The following is an 18,817-nucleotide window of genomic DNA, read 5'->3' as shown; positions in this document are numbered from 1 at the left end:
AAAGCTTCCTTCCGTCATTCCCTAAGCGAGACCTCCGCGATGTAGGGTAAGGTAGATGGTCTCATCTAATGTGCGGGCTTAGCTTCCCGCTCCCCGTCAGCCGTGCGATGTTTGTATGTATGTAGATGCATTTCGAATTCAGGGTATCTGTGTCTTTCTTGTCTCGTTGTCTGCCTTTTCCTCTCGGTGGATTACTCTGTAATGTCTTCCTGTTTCCTTGGGCCGAAATCGTTATCGTCGTGTAATAGTGTAGTTTGTCGTAATGGTCATCGTCGTCCATCTCCTCTCCTCTCCCCTCCAAACCCCGTTCAAAGGGAAAAAAAGTAAGCCGTCGTCCGCATCCATCCGGTTCGACAATACCTCCCCATCCCATCCGATCAGCCCAGTAAGGCCCCGTGCCGCAATGCGAGGAGACCGAGATGCCCGCCCCATATTAAACCATTACAACCACCTCTCATGGTCCCGAATATGCCTTGCGCCACACCTGCAAGCTGCCCCAATCGTCGTATCAACCCGTTCTCTCGTCCCCATTCCCCCCCAGTCCCAAGACTATTGAGCCATAAGAAGCCTGGGAAAAATAGACACAGCCCCACCGCCATGCAGAAAACATAAGGAAAAGCGTCTCGCGACGTACAGCCGTCTATCGATCACCACACATCTTGTGGTAACACCAAGACCACTAAGACCGCTAGGCTCAACCACCCTTGCATCCTCCGACCATGTGCTCCCTGCTTTTCGTGTCCCTGCTTGCCCATTCAGAGGAGCGAATGGGTAGCCAAGTAGGCAAAGGTTCCCAGGGCCCAACATCGTCAGATGTGCAGTGGTCAAAGCCACACAGCCTGCATAGACTTCTTCTCGAAGCCTTCCCACATGGGTAAAGCCCGTCGTTGGAAAACAACCTCTTCCGCGAACCTCACACCCTGCTGCTCCACATGACCGCCTGGGACCATGCAGTCTATGCCCAATCGTATCTAGACTCAGTAGGTAACATCATGGTCTGTTGAGCTTAGGACGGACTGACTTTGCTGCGACTGTTGCTGGCCACCAATTCCGAAAGAGAAAGTGAGCTGCAACAAGGCCGAGTCATGCCGACGTGATTGGTCGTGCAACCCGACTCTATGGTATGGTTGCCAACGTCATAAGCTTGTGTTGCCTCAGCCGCACTCTTGTCAGTGGGCCGAACCAAAGAAAGAGAGATGTGTTGCCGGGTCGCTAATAGCCAGCATGTCGTGTCGGGCGACGGCCCTGGCTCCTGTCCTCCGGGACCTGGACTTCGTTTCGCTGTGAACGTTTACCGCCGTCTTCCTGTGGGGAAAAGCAACCGGGGCGTCGTTTTCCAAGCTCTTGCAGGTGCGTCTTCACCTCTAGGCATCAGCTTTGTCCTTGCCTGTGGCCCAATGGTGATCCGCCTCCGACGATGGGGCAGTGCCAACGATGACCCTCAATGCCAACCTCGCGCACGCTTGCGTTTGTCTTCACACGGATTCTTGCACTTGGGGCAAACGTGGTCCGGATACGAATTGACATCGACCCTTATCAAGCACTTTGAGCACCGCCACCATCGCGACGAGAGATTGCGTCCTTGGAGCCAGCTGTCGTCCACGTGGGTGCCCCGCTTGAAAATGTCTTCGTTGTGATAGTCTCGCAAGTGATCTCTGAAGTGGTCCCGTCGTCCGAATGGTTCGCTTCTTCGCGAGCACTTTGGATAGTCGCACTTGTGAGCTTCCTTCTTTGACGGGTCCTGGTGGACTTGTCTGTAGTGTCTCTCGAGGTCGGCCTTGCGCTTGAAAGGGTTTGCTGTGCATCCCGCCTCGAGGCAGGGGAATTTGTAGTCCACGACTTCTTGCTGCTCTTGACCCCTGTGCACAGCATTGTTAGCACCGCTTAATCATTTCTTTCAGAGGCCTCCGCATTGACTGACCCTTGATGTGGTATTACTGTTGGATACTGCCCTGCAGGAACATATCGTGGTTTCATCTGCCAGTAGCCTCCGTCCTCGGTGGGAACGTAGTCATACTGTGACCAGTCTACATTTCCATAGTAGGGTTCAGACGCTTGTTGTACCGATGAAGATGCAGCACTCGCATACTCGTCCGCATAGTATCCTCCGTAGCTCTCGTCGTAGCCGTCGCCATAGTCGCCCGTCGGAGAGTGACTCATATTGTGCGTGTATGAGTATGACATACCAGGCGAAGAGCCGTATGAAGATGGTGTAAGAGGCCCTCGGGAGCTGATGTCGGAGGGTTGACGAGCAAGTTCCGGCGCCTCTAGAAAAGTAGGGGAGTCAAGGTAGTCTCCTGCCGATACTGGAGACGTTGCGTTAACATGATAGCTTGCTCCGCGGTAATAGTGGCTGTCCATTGTTTCTGACTTAAACAAGTGAAACTGTCGTGCTGTCTAAACCGTTTATATCCCGGCTTCTGGATAGCAGTTCAGTAAAGGGAGGGTGGTCTCGCAAGGTTGGGGGAGCATACAACATTTAAAGGAGAGTAAGCAGTAGCGAGGAATGCCGGGAGCCAAGGAAAATCTACCAACTTACATAAATGGGATGCCAGTGTCAGACTCGTGGGGGGCGGGCTGGTTTCGGAGAGTCAAAAACGTGGCTCACACATAAATCCTCATGGAAATAAGGTAGCTTAGATTGCGGGTAAGTAGAGTGTAGGCAAGAGTCCTCGTCGCCGTGGGTTGACAGTCCAGAAAGGAGTGGAAGCCTGTTCGTGAACAGGGTAGGTGTTAGGCAAAGTGCAATACTGAACAACACGAAGACCCGAGCAGATGAAAGGTTTGTTGAAGTGATTCCCAAATGACAAGCTCACGAATGGAGGGGGAAGTGGGTGGTTCAAGTATGAGCGGGACAAGGCAAATTCAAGTTTCACCGCCTTGGAGCTGGAAGGAATAAAGGTGACAGCGAGACGTCAAGCGGCACAGATACACGAGCAGGCGGTAGAATGGGGTCATGGCAACCCACCAGCACAAGGCTTCAACCTCCGTAAGACGACCTTGGCTATGGGGAGCCTCAAAAGAGCGGGCATATCGAACGTCGTAAAGCTCCATCAGCCCCCGGGCCATTTCCGCGTAGGGTGAAGATGGGATAGAGTTGTCTTGGCCATACGGCGCGAAGCGAGGAAACAACTGCAAGTGCTGGGGTTTCTCCACCAACTTGAAAGTCTGATCGAGTGAGAGGCGGCCCTCGGTGAGTGACATGCTTCTAGAAGGGGGCTTAGAATCGCCAGCCACCAAGTCGATGGATTCATGTGGGAAGACATGCATAACTGGCAACCTGGTCTGAAAACAAACCGGCGAGATTCAAGATCAGGTCAGCCCAAGACCCGCCAGGTACTCCCATGACGATGCACCCACCTATCACTCGACAGGGCTGGCGGCGGGGTGGTTAAAGAGCGCAGTGCATTCGAGGGGGCCTCAACGACCGTTAACATTTAATCGAAAGGGGGGGCCAGTTCCGGCTGGGCAGTCAGCTCTGAGTTACCATGAGTGTTTTTGGGCCGACTTCATTGGCAAAGGTACTGACGACCCAAGACATGTCTGGCAGACCCAAAAGATAAACTGGGGCAAAGAAAGGCCCCATTATGGAAATGTTTATGGTGGTCGGTTTGTACGGCACGGCAGGGTTAAGGTCAGTCAACCCGGAGTTGGGGACTCGAGGTACCGCGTCTAGTGCAGGACCGGACAAGGGGCGCGAAAACAAGCCAGTAAGCTATGAAAACGACAAGTGCGAGATATGTCATGGTATGGCAAGAGATTGTCGCTCAGTGGCATAGCAAACTGGATGGTAGCAATTAGGGCGTTGTAGGGCTCAGGCTCGGGGCGGACTTGGCAGGATGCGATGCGGCTGTCGAGATGGACTGAAGATCGGAATCGCGGAGGAGAGGCTTGACTGGTAGAGTATCTCGTTGCCTGGCCCCGCACTGCCACACTAGTGTGCGCGTGAACGCTTGCAGTCCCAGCCCTTGCTACTGTGCAGGGTCCAAATGCTAGAGTGGAATCAGCCAAGAAACAATGGTACCGCAAATCATGAAGCCCTCACTGGTCCAATCATAACCGGGTAGGTGAGGCCATAGTAAGCCTAGGGGGCGGTTTGGAATCCAATGGAGTCTCTCACTCTCTGGCGGAGGACCCCTCTGCCCAGCGAAGCGATTCCCCTCTGGGGCAGGCATTGGATACGGAGTACCGTTGTACCTCGGTTGCTTTCCTAGGAGCGAGTTGTTGTGATGGCTCACTGATGGATTGTGTCGTGCTGCGCAGCGCAGTTGCAGTGCAACCATCGTCACATCGAGGTATTCCATCGGGGGCCAATCCGCTGGATCCGCCGCAAAGCTGCATGCTGCCCACCGAAATAGCCTGAGACGTAGAAGGACTGATGAGTGATGGCCAACCAAGTGAATCGGTTCCGGGGCGATTTCAGGTCCGATATCCTGTCCCCTCGGCCAGGTTGCCCCCTCTGAGCGTCTGCCGACCCTTGACGGGGAAGAGTGACACAGGCGGTGACGACAATGATGACTCTGTAAGATGGTGAGGCTTCACCTTTTTCGCGCAAACGACACCATGCAATGGTCAGGTGTCTTTGGCAAGATAGGTAGGTGCCCTACTTCTCGCGCGGATACGGAAGAATCGGGAGATAGCGCGGGCGTGCTCCATGTCCGGCTGACGGTCGATGCAGGTTTGGTTCGGTGAAGCAAGTCAGAGAGGATACGGCGATACGAAAAGGTGCCTTTTTCCATCATGCTGGTGTAACTTAGAGTATGTTGGATCTTCAAAAAGGCGCATATCGAGTAGGAGTAGGATCCATTCTGATGGGCCCTTTGCTCGGACGAGCCATTTTCTGGCGTAAGAAAACACAAAGACCAGGTATGCGATACTGTTGGAAGAGGGTTGAGTAACCTCGAGATGTGGATTCGGTCCAACGAGTTGGAGTCACTTGGAGAGGTGTCGGAGCCTCGTGGATGGCCAGAAGAGACTTTGATGACTTTAGGAAAAAGGGAGTGATCTCAATAAACCGCTCTGCCAACAGGCCTTCGCTGGGTCCTACCCTTGACACTTGACTAGGTTCATGATTGCTAGTTGGGAAGGAGGCAAGTTGGCAGGTCCGCGATGCGCCCGGGGGAAGGAAAGGTGGGCCCCGACAATCTTCTAGAAGTCTTCCATCGCTTGTGCAAGGCCCTGTCAACTTTGTCGGAAGGTGGTGGTGCATCATGACCCTCCATTCGGCCTGCCGCCTGCCCCACTAACCTTAAGGTACCTTCTTCTCACGTTCCACCCTCTCGACCTAGACTCTCGACACGTTGTGTGCTTTAGAGTTGCGGTACCACATCTCAACATGTTCCTTTACACCTGGCGAATCATTACTACCTTAGCAAACGGGTAGGTAAGCACGCAGATGAGAGACTGCCGCTTTGCCGCCGTCGACTCGATTACGTTGCCCTTTCTTCCCTGCACCTACATGTGTCGACGGGACGCTTCAACAACAATGGCCAACCTTACTGGTCTTGGCCCGGCCAGTCATTTCGCTTCATATCGAAGTGCCTCGTACCTCCTGGCCATTTTCGCCCGGCTTGTGATAGCAGAAGTGGCGGAGTGATTTATTGCAGAATGTCAATGGTTTGCGCTGGCCGGAAAGCTTGATTGCAACCCTCCACACTTCCATGCTTCGTCATTGTCGCCTCAGCCCTGGCGTTGGTTTTGACCATACGGAACGCCCACCGGCACATCCATAACCCAATTCGTCCTGGGTCGCTACGTACGTCTAAGACTCGGAGAATCGCGGGGGATAAGGTATTCGCCAACCCACCCGCAGGCGACTATGTTTTGTGTCACGCAGAGACGGATCCACACGGGGCAACTGTCGGGGTGGCCGGAGCTTCCAAGGAGTCCGGTGGTCGACTTCTCAACTTATTTCGGCCGAGCCTGGATCCAGACGCCGGGGTGCAAGCCGTCGTCGACTGCCCCCAGCTCTTAGAGTGTCCGGTGAGGTAGTTGTATGGAGTACTGGAACAGGCCATCTCCGACAGGGCCAGAACCCGCTGCACCTACCGGGATCTTATTTTGCCTTTATGCTGACCGCCGAGGACAGGGTCCCTGATATCATGGCAGGGCAAATGGCCTTGGCGGTGTCGAAAGTGCTCAATCAAAGGTCACGCGCATTGCGAATGTGTTGTCTTGTCTTCATGTGCAAAAGCCGAATTGAGGTGGCCTGTAGCCTCCCCCTTTCATAGCCAGTCAATAGTCAGTGTACTTCAACAAAGGTGAGCCAGATAGACCTTGGCTGTATGTTTCCGCAAAAAGAGGCAACGCCGTTCCTCCCGATACCAATGGTTTGAGGCCCCCATCCCAATCCGAGGCTACGCCTGGCATGAAACCCCGTAAACCTTGCTGCCTATTCATACATCGTCCTCGAGGAATTTGTACGCGAACTTGAAATCCGCCTTTCTTCGGTTCATCCTGCCCGTCGAGTTAGCTTAATTACCTCAGTCTAACGTCTTCAAGTGGCTCACCATGTGCTTTCGTAGTCGAAGAAGCGGTATGTGCCCTGCTCGAATTCTTCGGTGATGTTCTTTGGCTCTTCGTGGCGCTGGAACCAGGTCTGATATTGCTTGTGGAACCGCCAGCTCTGGTCCTTTAAGGCCTTGGCAGCAAGGTATTGCTGGGGCGTGCCTTGCTTGTAGTAGAAGACGTAGAACAGCGTGTCAGGATCAATCCGTGAGTATAACCGCGGGTCATCAAACAAAGGGAGCGGCTCTTGAGGAAAGCCGACGCCGGTCGATGTCAATCGCAAGTCGGGGCGGTACGTTCTGGGTACATCTGCGTCCATAATGTCGGGGCATGTAGCCTGACTCGTCTGGAGCATGCGTTGCGTGGATGGCGAGTTGAGAGGCGCCGGGCGCTTGCGGGAAGCTTCGAAAGATTCGACGAGGTCTTGCAAAGATGACGGGAGGTGATATATAGACTCTTCCTCTTCCTCTGCTGTAGGCTTGGCCCCATTCGTGGCACCATTTGTTTGAGATGCTAAAGAACATTAATTAACTATGGAAACTGGTCACGGTATTGGGCGGCCTTACCTTTGGCTGCTCCGGAAGCACTTGCCGCAGCCTGCTCCTTTTTCGCACGCTTCTCTGCCTTGGTAGTGGCCGAGACGGCTTTTGCGCTTGTGCTGGTGCTTGTGCTGGTGCTGGTGCTTGCGTTGGCGCTGGCGCTCGCGTTTGCGATTGGTGGTTCGCTTGGAGTTGTTGATGGTGGTGGTGGCTGCTTGGGTTCGGGCTCCTTTGCTGCAACAGGATGCGCTGATGTCGTTGCGGGTGAGCTTGTTGCGCTGGTTTTTGACTGCGACCCCGGTGTACTGGCAGTGACGGGTGCTGCGCCTGGTGGAGGGGGCAAGGGAGAGATGCCGATCTTGTCTGATGCTGCCGCTGCCGCCGCCGCAGACGCGTATTTGAGGCCTTCGGCAGGTCTTGCGGGGGCTACCGCTGGCTTCATCGTAGGACCAGTTGCTGCGCCATTGCCAATGATTGTTGGCATATGCAAGGTAGCTAACGCAGGCAGTGGGGACTTGTTCTGTGAGCTCGACCTGCGTCCTGAAGCAGATGCCTCTGCTACCGCCTTGGGCTTCGGAGGAGCCTTGATGATTTCTGGCTCGGGTGTCGGTTCCTCCGCTATTGACTGAGCGTCTTGCGATGAGCCCTTGTCGCCATCTTGAGCTAGGCCGAACGCGCCCTCGTCCTCGTCCAGAGCAAGCTCTTCGTACATCTCCTCATCTTCGACAAAGTCATCGTTCATGCCATCAGAGACGTAATATCGGATCGTCTCTTCGAGTTCGGTAACCTGATCCGTGTCGACTCCGCCGTTCTCTAGAGACCTTCGAATAAGCTCTAATTTGCCCTGATGCCACTTGTGACGTTCGATGATGCGCTCGATCTCGGCCATTCGTTCCGCCTTGGCAGTTTGGCTCTTGCCCTTCTTCATCGTCGCTTGTATCGATTCGGCCTCGGCTTCTAGTGTTTCGATTTGTTGCTCGAGCTCGTCGACCATGCTATTTAGGAAATCGCTAGCCTCGGCTTTTGCTTGTTCTTGGGGATCGAGCTTGGCTGAAGAGGCCAACCCTTCCTTGGAGTATGCCTTGGTCTTCATAGCCTTCTCTACGGCCTTGAACTTTTCCATTTGCTGCAAAAGGGATTAGCGGGACCGCGGGGGAAGAGCTGCGACCGGGGAGCTGGTAGACCAACCGTCTCGATCAACCTTCGGTGCTCCAGCAAAGGAGACTTGTCCTTGATGTCGTTGCTTGCTGCCCATGTCTTGATCTGATCGCGGAGTCTCTGGAGCTTCTTGATTTCGCGCTTGAGGTTGTCCTCCAGCTTCTCTTTTTGGGAGATGTTGTTGGATTGCTCAATCTTTTCGTAGATGGCCTCGAATTCGGCGACGCCTTCCGCCACCTTCTTGAAGCACTTGTCGACTTCTTGTTGGAGTTTGCGTGCCGCCATCTTGTCAGGTTGTGTGTGGCAGAGATGAAAATGCTGAGCCTAATTACGTGTCTCGATACCGACGGGTTGGGTTTGTCGGTTGTGTCAGGTGTGTCGTGATTAACGTTGGTTTTCAGTGAGCTGTGCTCGTGTCGCAGACGGCCGTCGAAGGGGTGATGGGCGCGATGTGGGTGGATGAATGAGGGGCTTGTCCCTCGCGTGACGACTGCTACGCCGTGTTGACCGGCGTTCGTTGGTTGCGCAATACGGGTTTGCTTGCCGGGGAGTGAGGCGTTTGATGTGCTGAGGATGCGCGCATGCAGAAGAAAGAGCTGGATGGAAGATGCTGTGTGGGAGGTGGAGGGTGGAGGTTGCTAGTACCTGAAGACTGATAGAGAGTGAAACATAGGGATGTTGTAAATACGCTCTTTCAAAGCTACAAAAGAGGCCCGTATAATTCAAAGAACATCAAAGACACTTTATAAATGGTATTTTTCTTATTAATGGTCATTTCTAATGATAAAATGACTCATTATGGGAGTATAATGACATGCAAAGCTAGCCCCGGCTTCTTTCCATCTATCAGACTGAAGTTTAGGCTACTTCGACGTCGTCACTGAATATGACACGGACCACTGTCGAGCCCAGCCTTGCCAGCTGTTTTCCGCTGTGTTCAGGGATGCGAGACTGGCCACTCTGCAAGATACCTTATTACCGGTAATTCAAATCAGGCAAGGCAATGTGCTAGGTAATGCCATTGGTCTTGCCCTGAAATCCAATCGCAGGAATTTTTTAGCAATATTGAAGGGCCGGCAGACAGTAGCGCTTGTGACTTGCCAAGCCAAGTACCGATCTGCTGATTGCTTCTCTTCCGTCTGGTTTGTCGCCCGTTTGCCTGTTTGTTCCCGACGCGCTCGGGTTGTAGCTTGCATTTTCCGGGGCGATACAGACAACTCAGCGGTCTCCAGCTACTTCGTTTGTGTTTTGACTTCGTTCTCATCCGGGTAACAGTGTCGGAGGGGTCCACGTTCCGGTCTATCAATCGTGTTTGAAGAGCTTGTCGCCGAAAGCCAGCTTTTGCTATTCTTCGTAGGGCACCTGGTCTGGGTCTAAGGTAATTCTACTGCATGGTCTCCAACATTGGCAGTGGTGCGGTGCAACATGAAAGGTGAGACTGCCTTTCCTTTACTGAGCTTGTGCCTGGTGATGTGAGATAATGATCCCTCCTAGCTATCGTACAGCGGGTGCTGTCTGGGTCAGTTACGGTGGACAACGAAGTGATTTCCTCCATTGGAAAGGGGCTTCTTGTTCTTGCTGCTGTGGCTCCTGAAGACACAGAGAAAGATGCCGAGAATCTAGCAAACAAGGTGTTGAAGCTCAGGATGTGGGATGACGATGCCGGCGCAAGGGTGCGTTTGACCAGATCCTGACCATTACAATACTTCCATCTAATCTTGTCTCAGTGGAAGAAAACAGTCCCGGACATTGACGGAGAAATCCTCTGCGGTATGTAGGCTGCCGTTCTGGGCTCCAGAGATGGGCCTTCTCAAGACACAACTCATAACCCTTACAGTGTCTCAATTCACGCTTTTCGCCAAGATCGTCAAGAACAAGCCGGATTTTCGCCTCAGCGCAGGAGCCGAGGATGCCAAGAGGCTCTATCACCATTTCTTGCAAAAGTTGCAGGATAGCTACGTCGCCGACAAGGTCAAGGATGGACGCTTCCAGGCCATGATGGCTGTGGCTTCCGTCAATGATGGACCGGTCAGTGACCCTTGAAGCCAACGACAAACTGGTTATTTTGTACTAATATGAGTCTACAGGTCACATTTGAGCTCAACACAGAGTCGGTAGCTAAGCCCTGATCGCTCTCAAAGTCTTCCGGATGCCATGTGCCACGACCTAAGGTAATAATCTAGCCTCGCTCGCCTGGCAAAAGCAAGGGGGTTTACTTGAGCGGAGCCGAGGTACGCCATGAGTGCAGCTTGCATTCTGTTCGATCGAAGGATCAAGAAGCGCTGCCAAACAGTAATGGGCCTGATAGACGGTCCGCTGCGGTTAAATATACATCAGGATGGTCACAATTCCTTGCCTCAGACATAGAATTCTGCACATAGATGCAACTACGATAGGCTTGTCATTTTTTATGATACCTTATCTCAGAACGCAGGCCGGGACATTACAGCTCAATTGCATCAAGGCTGCCTGCTTCAGCTGCATCTCTTCCTTATGTCTCGTGTTCCCGTTTACCTCACGTTGTCTTCACGTTGTCTTCTTGACCTGAGGTAACATACCTCAAGGTAAGGTAGGTGAGATACATCACCTACACAGCAGCTAAGGCAAGCACCTAATGGAAAAGCCGAGAGCAAGGCAGGAAAGAGACATTGGTAAGAATAGCACCCTCTGATTGGTCCATTCCGAAGCTGTTGCTCCTTCCCTGTGAAGCATGCAGGCAGTGGGCAGCGGGTGGTGCGACTGCCCCGCGCACAGGCGTCCGAGCTACCAGAAAGTTCCATCGTACCTTCCCCCACCTTCCAGGTTAGCTCTGGGCTGAAGCATTTATCGTCCGCCTCCACCACCAGCGTTCCGGGGATTGAGCTATACCTTACCCTAGGTACCTTACTTTCTCGACTCAATCGTATGAACAACACTTCTCACATTCAACGTGAATCAACGACAGCTTCCTACTAGCTTCGGCCCAATCATTGGCAACGTCTCAGTCTCGCGAATCTCGTTTGCGGCAGCCACATCTACCCCGCACTACTGGATCGAGTACAAAGCCCCAGCCTGATCAACTTCAAAGAGTCCAACTTGCACTTCAGAACGCAGTCACAATGTCCGCCGAGGGAACCGAGAACAAGGCGGCGCGCTCGCGCGTGTTCTTTGATATCACAGTCGGCGGTAAGTCCGCAGGCCGTATTACCATGGAGCTCTACAACGACCTCGTCCCCAAGACGGCCGAGAACTTCCGCTGCCTCTGCACCGGCGAGAAGGGCCTGGGCAAGTCCGGCAAGCCCTTGCATTACAAGGGCTCCATCTTCCACCGCGTCATCAAGCAATTCATGATTCAGGGCGGTGACTTCACCGAGGGCAATGGTACAGGCGGCGAGTCGATCTACGGCGCAAAGTTTGAGGACGAGGCTTTCCCTAAGAAGCACGACCGTCCCTTCCTCCTGTCCATGGCCAACGCTGGACCCAGTAAGTGCGCTTCTATGTCTGGATTGGGGAGACTTCTTGCTGACAACGCTACGCATAGACACCAACGGCTCTCAGTTCTTCCTCACCACCGTCCCGACGCCTCACCTCGACAACAAGCATGTCGTCTTTGGCGAGGTCCTCAACGGCAAGTCCGTCGTTCGCCAGATCGAGAACCTCCAGACCGAGTCAGGCGACAAGCCCCTCAAGGACGCCGTCATTGCAGACTGTGGCGAATTGACCGGAGACGCCGCTCTGGCAGCCGACGTGAAGGCCCCGGACGCCATGGGCGACACCTACGAGGACTTCCCCGAGGACTGCGCAACCCCGCCTGATGCTCAGGAAGTCATCAAGATTGCTGCTGCCTGCAAGGATTACGGCAACAAGGCATTCAAGGCTGGCGACTTCAACCTCGGTCTCGAGAAGTACCAAAAGGGTCTGCGCTACATCAACGAGGAGCCCGACTTGGAGAAGGAGCCCGCTACTACAAAGGCGGAACTCCAAGCTCTCCGCTTCACCCTCAACAACAATTCGGCCCTGCTTAACATCAAGCTCGAGGCCTGGGATGATGCGGCGAAGACAGCTACGTACGCTCTCGATGTCTCCGGAACCAAGGACGCCGATCGCGCCAAGGCACTCTACCGCCGCGGCTTCGCCAACGTCCGCCTCAAGGATGAGGAGAACGCCATCAAGGATCTTGAAGAGGCGCACAAGCTCGTGCCGGAAGATAAGGTCATTCTCCATGAGCTTAATGCCGTCAAGCAGAAGGCGGCCGCCCGTGCGGCCAAGGAGAAGGCGGCTTACAAGAAGTTCTTCCAATAGGTGGAACCTCTCGGCAAGCGCGCAGCATGTACCGCACCGGGATCTGGACCGGGAAACACGGCGTAGAAGCAGTGCGGCTGTCTTGACGTGAGGCAGAGCGAAGACTGTTGGATGACGATTCTATGATCCGGGCGACTAAAAACAAGGGAATTCTCTTAATTCATTGGAACAATTTGTGGCGTACAGAGAAGCAGGCACTGGAAAATACAAAGAAAATTCATGGGTAGATACCTCAACTGAAAGTTCAATATCATTATATTATACACATTGCTCGTTGCGTTTTGTTCTAAAGGGAAATAAAATATGCTGTGACAAGTCTCGTGGCGTGAGTCTGAGCCAAGCCACGTAAATGCTAGTCATGATTTGTCTGGGTATATTCATTCGTGGCCCATGTTGCGACGGCTACCTACCCTACAACCAACCCAAGAAAAGTTGGCGAGGAAGAAGAGACGAACACGGGATGGATTGGGTGTAAGAAGAAAGTGAAAAACAAATGGGGCCGATCCTCCCTCCAACCGAATGCATCAACATGTAGAAAGGAACCTTTCCAAGCAGGCTCCGTTGATGAACATGTGCAAATGGAGAAACGCCAGAGGCGGTTCAGTTGATCCTTGCCCACCCAAGCCTGCCCTCGATTCCGGCACAGGTAACAGTAATGCAGAAGAGGCGCTGCCCTCCCGCACTCTCTTGACGCTCCAACCTGGGCGTATCCAGACATCCTCGTCGTGAAGAATGCAGAAACTTTGGCTCGTCGTTCAGCCGTTGAATTTTTTGGGTTTTGATTCGTATGCGTATGCGTATATATCGAAGTAGTGATGAACAAAGGAAAATGAGTGGAAAATAAGGCACCTCAATAGCCAGTGTTCCATGATCGGTCAAGATTCTTGCCGCGTGTTGTGGATGGAGACGACTCAGGCGAGTCGCTCCGCGCAAACGGCTTCATAATTCCAGACAGAATGTGACGGGTAGCCCTGCCATTACGCTTGAGCGTAGCCAAATGCGAAGACGCGTGCTCTGAATGTCCAGACGCTTGCCGCAAAGAGCTGAAATCTCGGCCACGGCGATGCTCACGACTTCTTCGCGTAGGAACATCGATCAATACATCGCTACCAGCCGACCCGGGGGGTTGATAATTATCTTGGTCAAGCCAAACTGTAGACGTGTTCGCTGAGGTTGGCGCTGAGTGGTTGTTGTGATGCGTGGAAAGGCTCATGGAATCCAGAATGGCAGAGTTTTGCTCCATGGCGTCGGCGAAATCGGAGGCAGGAAGGGACGCAGTCTCGTGAGAAGAACCATCCAGTTTCGAGTAGCATAGGTCGGCGCGCTCCTGCAACACCAAACACATTTCATTAAAAATGAGGATGTCGTCTTCGCCGCCTACAGGTTTGACTACCTCCCCGTTTCCGATAGGATTGGCCTCAGTCCACATCTTGACCAACGCTGCGAAATTGCGAGCGTGATCAATCAAGTGAGGCAGTGCAGGGAACCCTTCACGTGCCGTTGGCGATAGCCGTCCAAGAATCGCGATAGGGGTTGAATAGGATGGACCCAGGGCGACCTTATTGCGTTCGACAGGAATGGCACAGATCGTGTCGATGTAGTCCTTTACCGACTGACGGTTGGAACCCAAAAATTTGTTCATTGGCTCCATCCATTCTTCCTTCTTGCCAAACGTAGACAGGTTTCCAAGGGCCTGGAGAGCCTTGGCAACCAGTGTGAGCGTTCGCTGTGCTCGAGGTCTAGGGTGATCCCTCAATAGACCAAAGAGCTTGGGACTCAAAATTGCCGGGCAAATGAAACGAAGGAACAAGAAGCCCGAGACGCTCGTGTAAGTGACGGTTCGTAGCCAGTCGCCGTAGCGATCTTCAGCCACGGCTCGTACATATTTGAGGATTGACCGAAGTTCCGGTGGGCATTTCGTGGGCTCCTTGCAAATGCATTGCCACACCTCCGTTGTCAACTGTATGAGTCTTGTCCAATGCTCCTGGATGTTTTCACCAGGTTTGAGCTTGCTCGGATCGACTTCGCAGTTGGGGTTGGTCTCGTTAATCTCGAAAATCTTGGCTTGCAACATCTGCTCAAGATACTCCTTTCCTGACCTCCTCATGTGGAATTCGAGAGCTTGCGTCAGCAGCGTATTGCCTCGGAACAACAAATTGGCCTCTCCCGCAAGAGATTTACCCATGTCACGAAGAATCTGCTCCCTGTCGCTGGATGAATCCATGGACTCATTCGATTTCAAGCGACTGCTGAATCGGTACTTCTTCATCTGGTTTTGGCTGCCGCCAATGCCGTCGATCTCGTCTTCGACCAGTGTTTGCAGCCATTCGTTCGCATGACCAGACACTTGGAAGATGTTTAGAAAGATCTCGGAAAGCCGCCGCAGATTGCCAGGAAGCGCATCAGCAATCTGAGCGGTAAGACCGGACGGAAAGCTATGAAGCAAAGTTGACAGCGCCTGGTATTCCTTAGAATGAAGAACGACGAGCTCCTCGTGATGGAGCTTCACAAGCATTGTGCCCATAACTTGCTGTCGTTCGTCATAAATCTCAAGCCACCGCTCGAAGTCTTTGCCGGGTTCGACATGGTCCAAAGGGATGTCGACAGAGCCGCAAAGAACCTCAGTCAGATTTCCAGTCTTGGGCAAACCAAGCGATGCCTGCAATTGGTGGCTGAAACTTTCCAGGTTCCCGTCCACTCTTTTCAGAATAATGGAAAGGAACGGCATAGTCGGCGGAAGGTCCGAAAATTGGTAATCTTCCCGCCAGAAAGGATTCTTGGTTCCAGTTTTAATCGTTGATCGAGCGCGGACCTCGCCATCCAGTATGACTTCTGTCAAGTAGTTGCCCATCAAAGGGTCTGCGTCCTTGGGCTGTCGGTCGATGAAACCAACGTCGGGAGAACAAGTCTTCGGTCTCAGTTTTGCCTCCGTCACCCGTAAGCTGATTGTCTTCTCAATCCTGAATATCTCGCCGGAAAGCTCTGACTCCAAATCCGTAACCTCCAACGCTCCTTCGGCTGAAGGCGAATCCAGTCGGAAAATATCCGGCAGCGCGAATGCTCGAAGAAGAACAAACCAGACTTCGAATAAAAGACGATTATCCAGGGCGATGTACACAGGACGGAATATGGAAAGCTGTGTAGATATCGGAGAATAGTGTGGGAAAATGCCAATGCAGTACTCTTCGTCCAAAACTGACCGGTTCAGCTGTTGAATGGCGCATCGAGATAGTTGAGACAGCTCGACCACGGCGATGACAGCCTCGCCATCTCTTGTGGTGAGTCGGACCTCTCCGTTTTCTTGGAGGAGTAGGGAAACTACCCGCCAAGAAGTAGCTGGCGATCTCAGATCCCTTGTGGAAGGTCTTTTCACGATGGACCTCGGCGAATTCGCCAAGCCCTTATCCCAAAGTCTCACTTGGCCGACCTTGATGAACGCAGTGGTAGTCTTCGCTGTTCCATTCTCGGAGCCACGCCTTCTCACTGCTGGGCGCAGGGCGGTAGGCGCAGGACTTCGATTGCCGTTCGAAAGTTTCACTTTCGGAGGTCGAAGTTGTTGCCAGCAGAGCAAAGCTGCAAGCCAGAGGTCTGTTTCTTCTGCTAGAAGCGGATGTATCAGAAGATCCAATGGGGGTTGGATGGGACACGAAACGTCCAAGCATCTTTTCCCATCAGGTAATGTGACTGGCGCAACTCGACATCCGCGGAGGTCGGATATGAGGGGGATGTGAAATGGCCCATCATGCCCCGAGTCAAACATCAAACTTCCCTTCTCTTCGTCCACGTATGCAATACCAAGCTGCCATGGACCCCGAGAATCAGTTTGAAATTCGATTTCACCTCTCATGCGCCCACATAGATTTTTCATCATGAGCAGAATGTTGTTCGCATTTTCAGTCGGAACGGGAATGGGTAGCGAATCAACGGAAGGCGTTGAGCTTGTTGGCGGAGAGGTTGGCCGGGAAGACTGGCGCTTAATCAGACGTTTCGTTGACAACTTTTTCTCTTTCAAGCTGTTTGTGACACCTAAGGGAATCTCCGAGTGTCGGGCGGGAATAACCGAGGGAAATCCTAAGGACTCGATGGGAGGCGGTGGAGAGCGAGCATCGTCATACAAGGGCTGAGATCCAGACGAAGAAAACGACCCCACACGCTGGCGGCCCTCTCGAGAAGCAGCATTCATGAACTGCTGGCGTAGTGCGCCGTCCATGGTGTGTGTCCTCGGCCGAAAGCTGCTCTGCTGCCTCAGAGGCGGACTAGTCGAGTTGTTCTCGTAGGAGCTTCCACCGTATGTGTCATTAAACACCATTCCCTGTCGTCTCGAGAAGTCTCCCGGGATAGATCTCGGGGAGGTTTGGGGGGAGTTCGACGTGATGCCGCGGGGTATCTGAGGAGGGGCTGTCGGATCGAAGACGGCGTTCGCGGACGGCGTCGGCGAGAGGTCCGGATGATGGTACTCGGGTGTCACGGCGCGGATCGTGGGGTTTGACGGATGGTTAGAGCGGAATGAGGTGCGTAGGTTGGAAATTGAGACGCGTTCCATGCCGCGAGACGACGAGTCTGCGGACAAGGTCTGGTTCTGGGATTGCTGCCAATCGTGGCGCGGCGTAACGTTGTGAACCCCGTTGTGGTAGGTTCGTCCATCCATTCCCGGTGGTGCCATGCTCATTCCATGGTTTGTCCTCATTTGGGGTCCGCCCGCATTTGAGGTTTGGTGATTCTATGTGCGTCCCCGGAATTCGTCGTCTCTTCCAGAGCTGCACCTGAGCGTCCCACCACGTCTTGTCTTCCGTAAACTAGCCAGCACGTCTTTCTGCCTCCTCCGAAATTGAGAGATGGCCGATTGGATTCTGCTTCCGAGGATAATCTGTGTGCCACGACGCAACAGCAAGCATAATAGTTGCTGAGCAATATTTCAGTAAATCGCAAATCGAGTCTTACAGGTGGAAGTCGAGTGCGAAGCTCGTTGGTCGGTGTTTACGCTTAATGTCGTTGAGAGGCGGACGACTTTCAGCTCCGACAGCGAGAAAAGTTGGTGCGCAGCGAAGTCGCTCCAACAGGAATTTAGGCGGGCTTCACAATGCGACACGGAGCTGTGGTGGCCAACTGTTACGCCAGCCCTGGCAAGGCAGAGTGACGAGCGAACGAGCGAGCGGGAAGAGACGTAGAAATGGATCAGCGGCGGGATGAGAGGTTGAGAGCGGGGGATTTCGGTGGTAGATCCACAGGTCCAAGGTGGGATGATGCAGGGTTGCAACGATGAGCGGCCGTTCGAGCTCGGGGGCGAGGACGGGGACAGTTCGGCTTCGTACGGTGTTTGCTGGTGCTGTCAAAAGTCGCATAGGTGACGGATGAAAAGAGAGTTTCGTCCCAATGGAAGCGGCAGCAACGGGTGTCGGAAGGCGGCGACGGAGGCGGTAAAGAGGAGACGTCCAACGCGGGGGATGGAAGTTGGGGATGTCTGAGCGAGACGAGAACGGCGCGCGCAGACAAGAAGCGAGAAAAATCGGCAACGGGGCGAAGGGGGAATGCGTTGTTGGTAAATGCAGCGATGGCGCTTTGAGTGGGTTCGAATGGTATTAATTGCTTTTTTTTCCTTTCTCTTACTCTTTCCACTTCTTTTTTTTTCTTCTTCGTCGCTTCGTTGCAAATTCTTGGGGACCCAGAACGGAGATGGAGCCGGGGAGCTAAGTATTATTGCTGATTATGTGTTCGGCGAGGTGGAATCGATCACCAAGGATGTTGCTGCTTGTCCATGGACTTGGTCGGCCAGCGTGCTGCTACGGCTTGCATATTAAGGCTGCTTCAAACTCCAGGGTAGAACAGGCAATCGGGCAGGGCCTGTGGAACCACGGAGGATCAGGGCAGGGAAGATGGCGAAGACTGGGGACGGGGCTAGTTGGCAAGCGAGATACCCAATGTCAGCGGAGGGAGGATTCGACCATGGGCTGGGAAAAGCAAGCGAGAAGATGGCATGGATGAGGGTTGTCTGAAGGAGAGTTGGATGGCTGGGGGGACAAGGCGAGGAAGAAAAAGGGCTGATGAGGGTGATGTATTGGAGGGAAGGGGTTTGATTGCTGGGCAGGCCGCACTGATAGGAAGGCGAAGTTGTTTGCAGGCTGCTCGTAGATGGATCCAATGCTGCAAGTTGTCGAGGGAGAATGAGGCCAAGGTGGCGGAGGAGGTGAAGTAGTATTCGGGATGCAATGGAGGCCAGGGGTCGTCGGTCTGTTGCATTTGCTGCCGTGGTTTGCGTGGAGGGTATAAGATGGGAAGACGAGGTGATATTTGCAACACGACAACTGTCACAGAAGCAGGAATCCAGCCAGGCA

The 18,817-nt window shown here is 53.4% G+C and overlaps 5 protein-coding genes across 5 annotated transcripts; 2 read left to right on the top strand and 3 right to left on the bottom strand.

The window, feature by feature from the left end:
• Positions 1-1,441: 1,441 nt before the first annotated feature.
• Positions 1,442-2,160, bottom strand: N0V96_005043 (uncharacterized protein; the record flags this gene model as incomplete). Its single annotated transcript, XM_065757287.1, has 2 exons — positions 1,442-1,859; positions 1,922-2,160. The coding sequence occupies 2 exons, from the start codon at positions 2,158-2,160 to the stop codon at positions 1,442-1,444; spliced, it is 657 nt and encodes a 218-aa protein (XP_065614056.1).
• Positions 2,161-6,395: 4,235 nt separating this feature from the next.
• On the bottom strand, positions 6,396-8,489 carry NOT5 (general negative regulator of transcription subunit 5; the record flags this gene model as incomplete). Its single annotated transcript, XM_053191206.2, has 4 exons — positions 6,396-6,456; positions 6,510-7,020; positions 7,074-8,172; positions 8,235-8,489. 4 exons carry the CDS (start codon positions 8,487-8,489, stop codon positions 6,396-6,398), a joined length of 1,926 nt encoding a protein of 641 aa, XP_053051189.1.
• A 1,140-nt stretch (positions 8,490-9,629) lies between these two features.
• DTD1 (D-tyrosyl-tRNA(Tyr) deacylase) lies at positions 9,630-10,333 on the top strand (the record flags this gene model as incomplete). Its single annotated transcript, XM_053191205.1, has 5 exons — positions 9,630-9,636; positions 9,729-9,877; positions 9,932-9,974; positions 10,042-10,232; positions 10,292-10,333. 5 exons carry the CDS (start codon positions 9,630-9,632, stop codon positions 10,331-10,333), a joined length of 432 nt encoding a protein of 143 aa, XP_053051188.1.
• Positions 10,334-11,302: 969 nt separating this feature from the next.
• CPR6 (peptidyl-prolyl cis-trans isomerase cpr6) lies at positions 11,303-12,485 on the top strand (the record flags this gene model as incomplete). Its single annotated transcript, XM_053191204.1, has 2 exons — positions 11,303-11,666; positions 11,725-12,485. The coding sequence occupies 2 exons, from the start codon at positions 11,303-11,305 to the stop codon at positions 12,483-12,485; spliced, it is 1,125 nt and encodes a 374-aa protein (XP_053051187.1).
• Positions 12,486-13,335: 850 nt separating this feature from the next.
• BUD2 (GTPase activating factor) lies at positions 13,336-15,709 on the bottom strand (the record flags this gene model as incomplete). The annotated part of the gene is made up of 2 exons (XM_053191203.1): positions 13,336-15,621; positions 15,686-15,709. The coding sequence occupies 2 exons, from the start codon at positions 15,707-15,709 to the stop codon at positions 13,336-13,338; spliced, it is 2,310 nt and encodes a 769-aa protein (XP_053051186.1).
• Positions 15,710-18,817: the final 3,108 nt, after the last annotated feature.

Source organism: Colletotrichum fioriniae (genome assembly GCF_027942845.1).
Source record: "Colletotrichum fioriniae strain IMI 355084 chromosome Unknown scaffold_5, whole genome shotgun sequence".
Classification (NCBI taxonomy): Eukaryota; Fungi; Ascomycota; class Sordariomycetes; order Glomerellales; family Glomerellaceae; genus Colletotrichum; species Colletotrichum fioriniae.
This window is presented reverse-complemented; position numbering and strand designations above follow the sequence as displayed.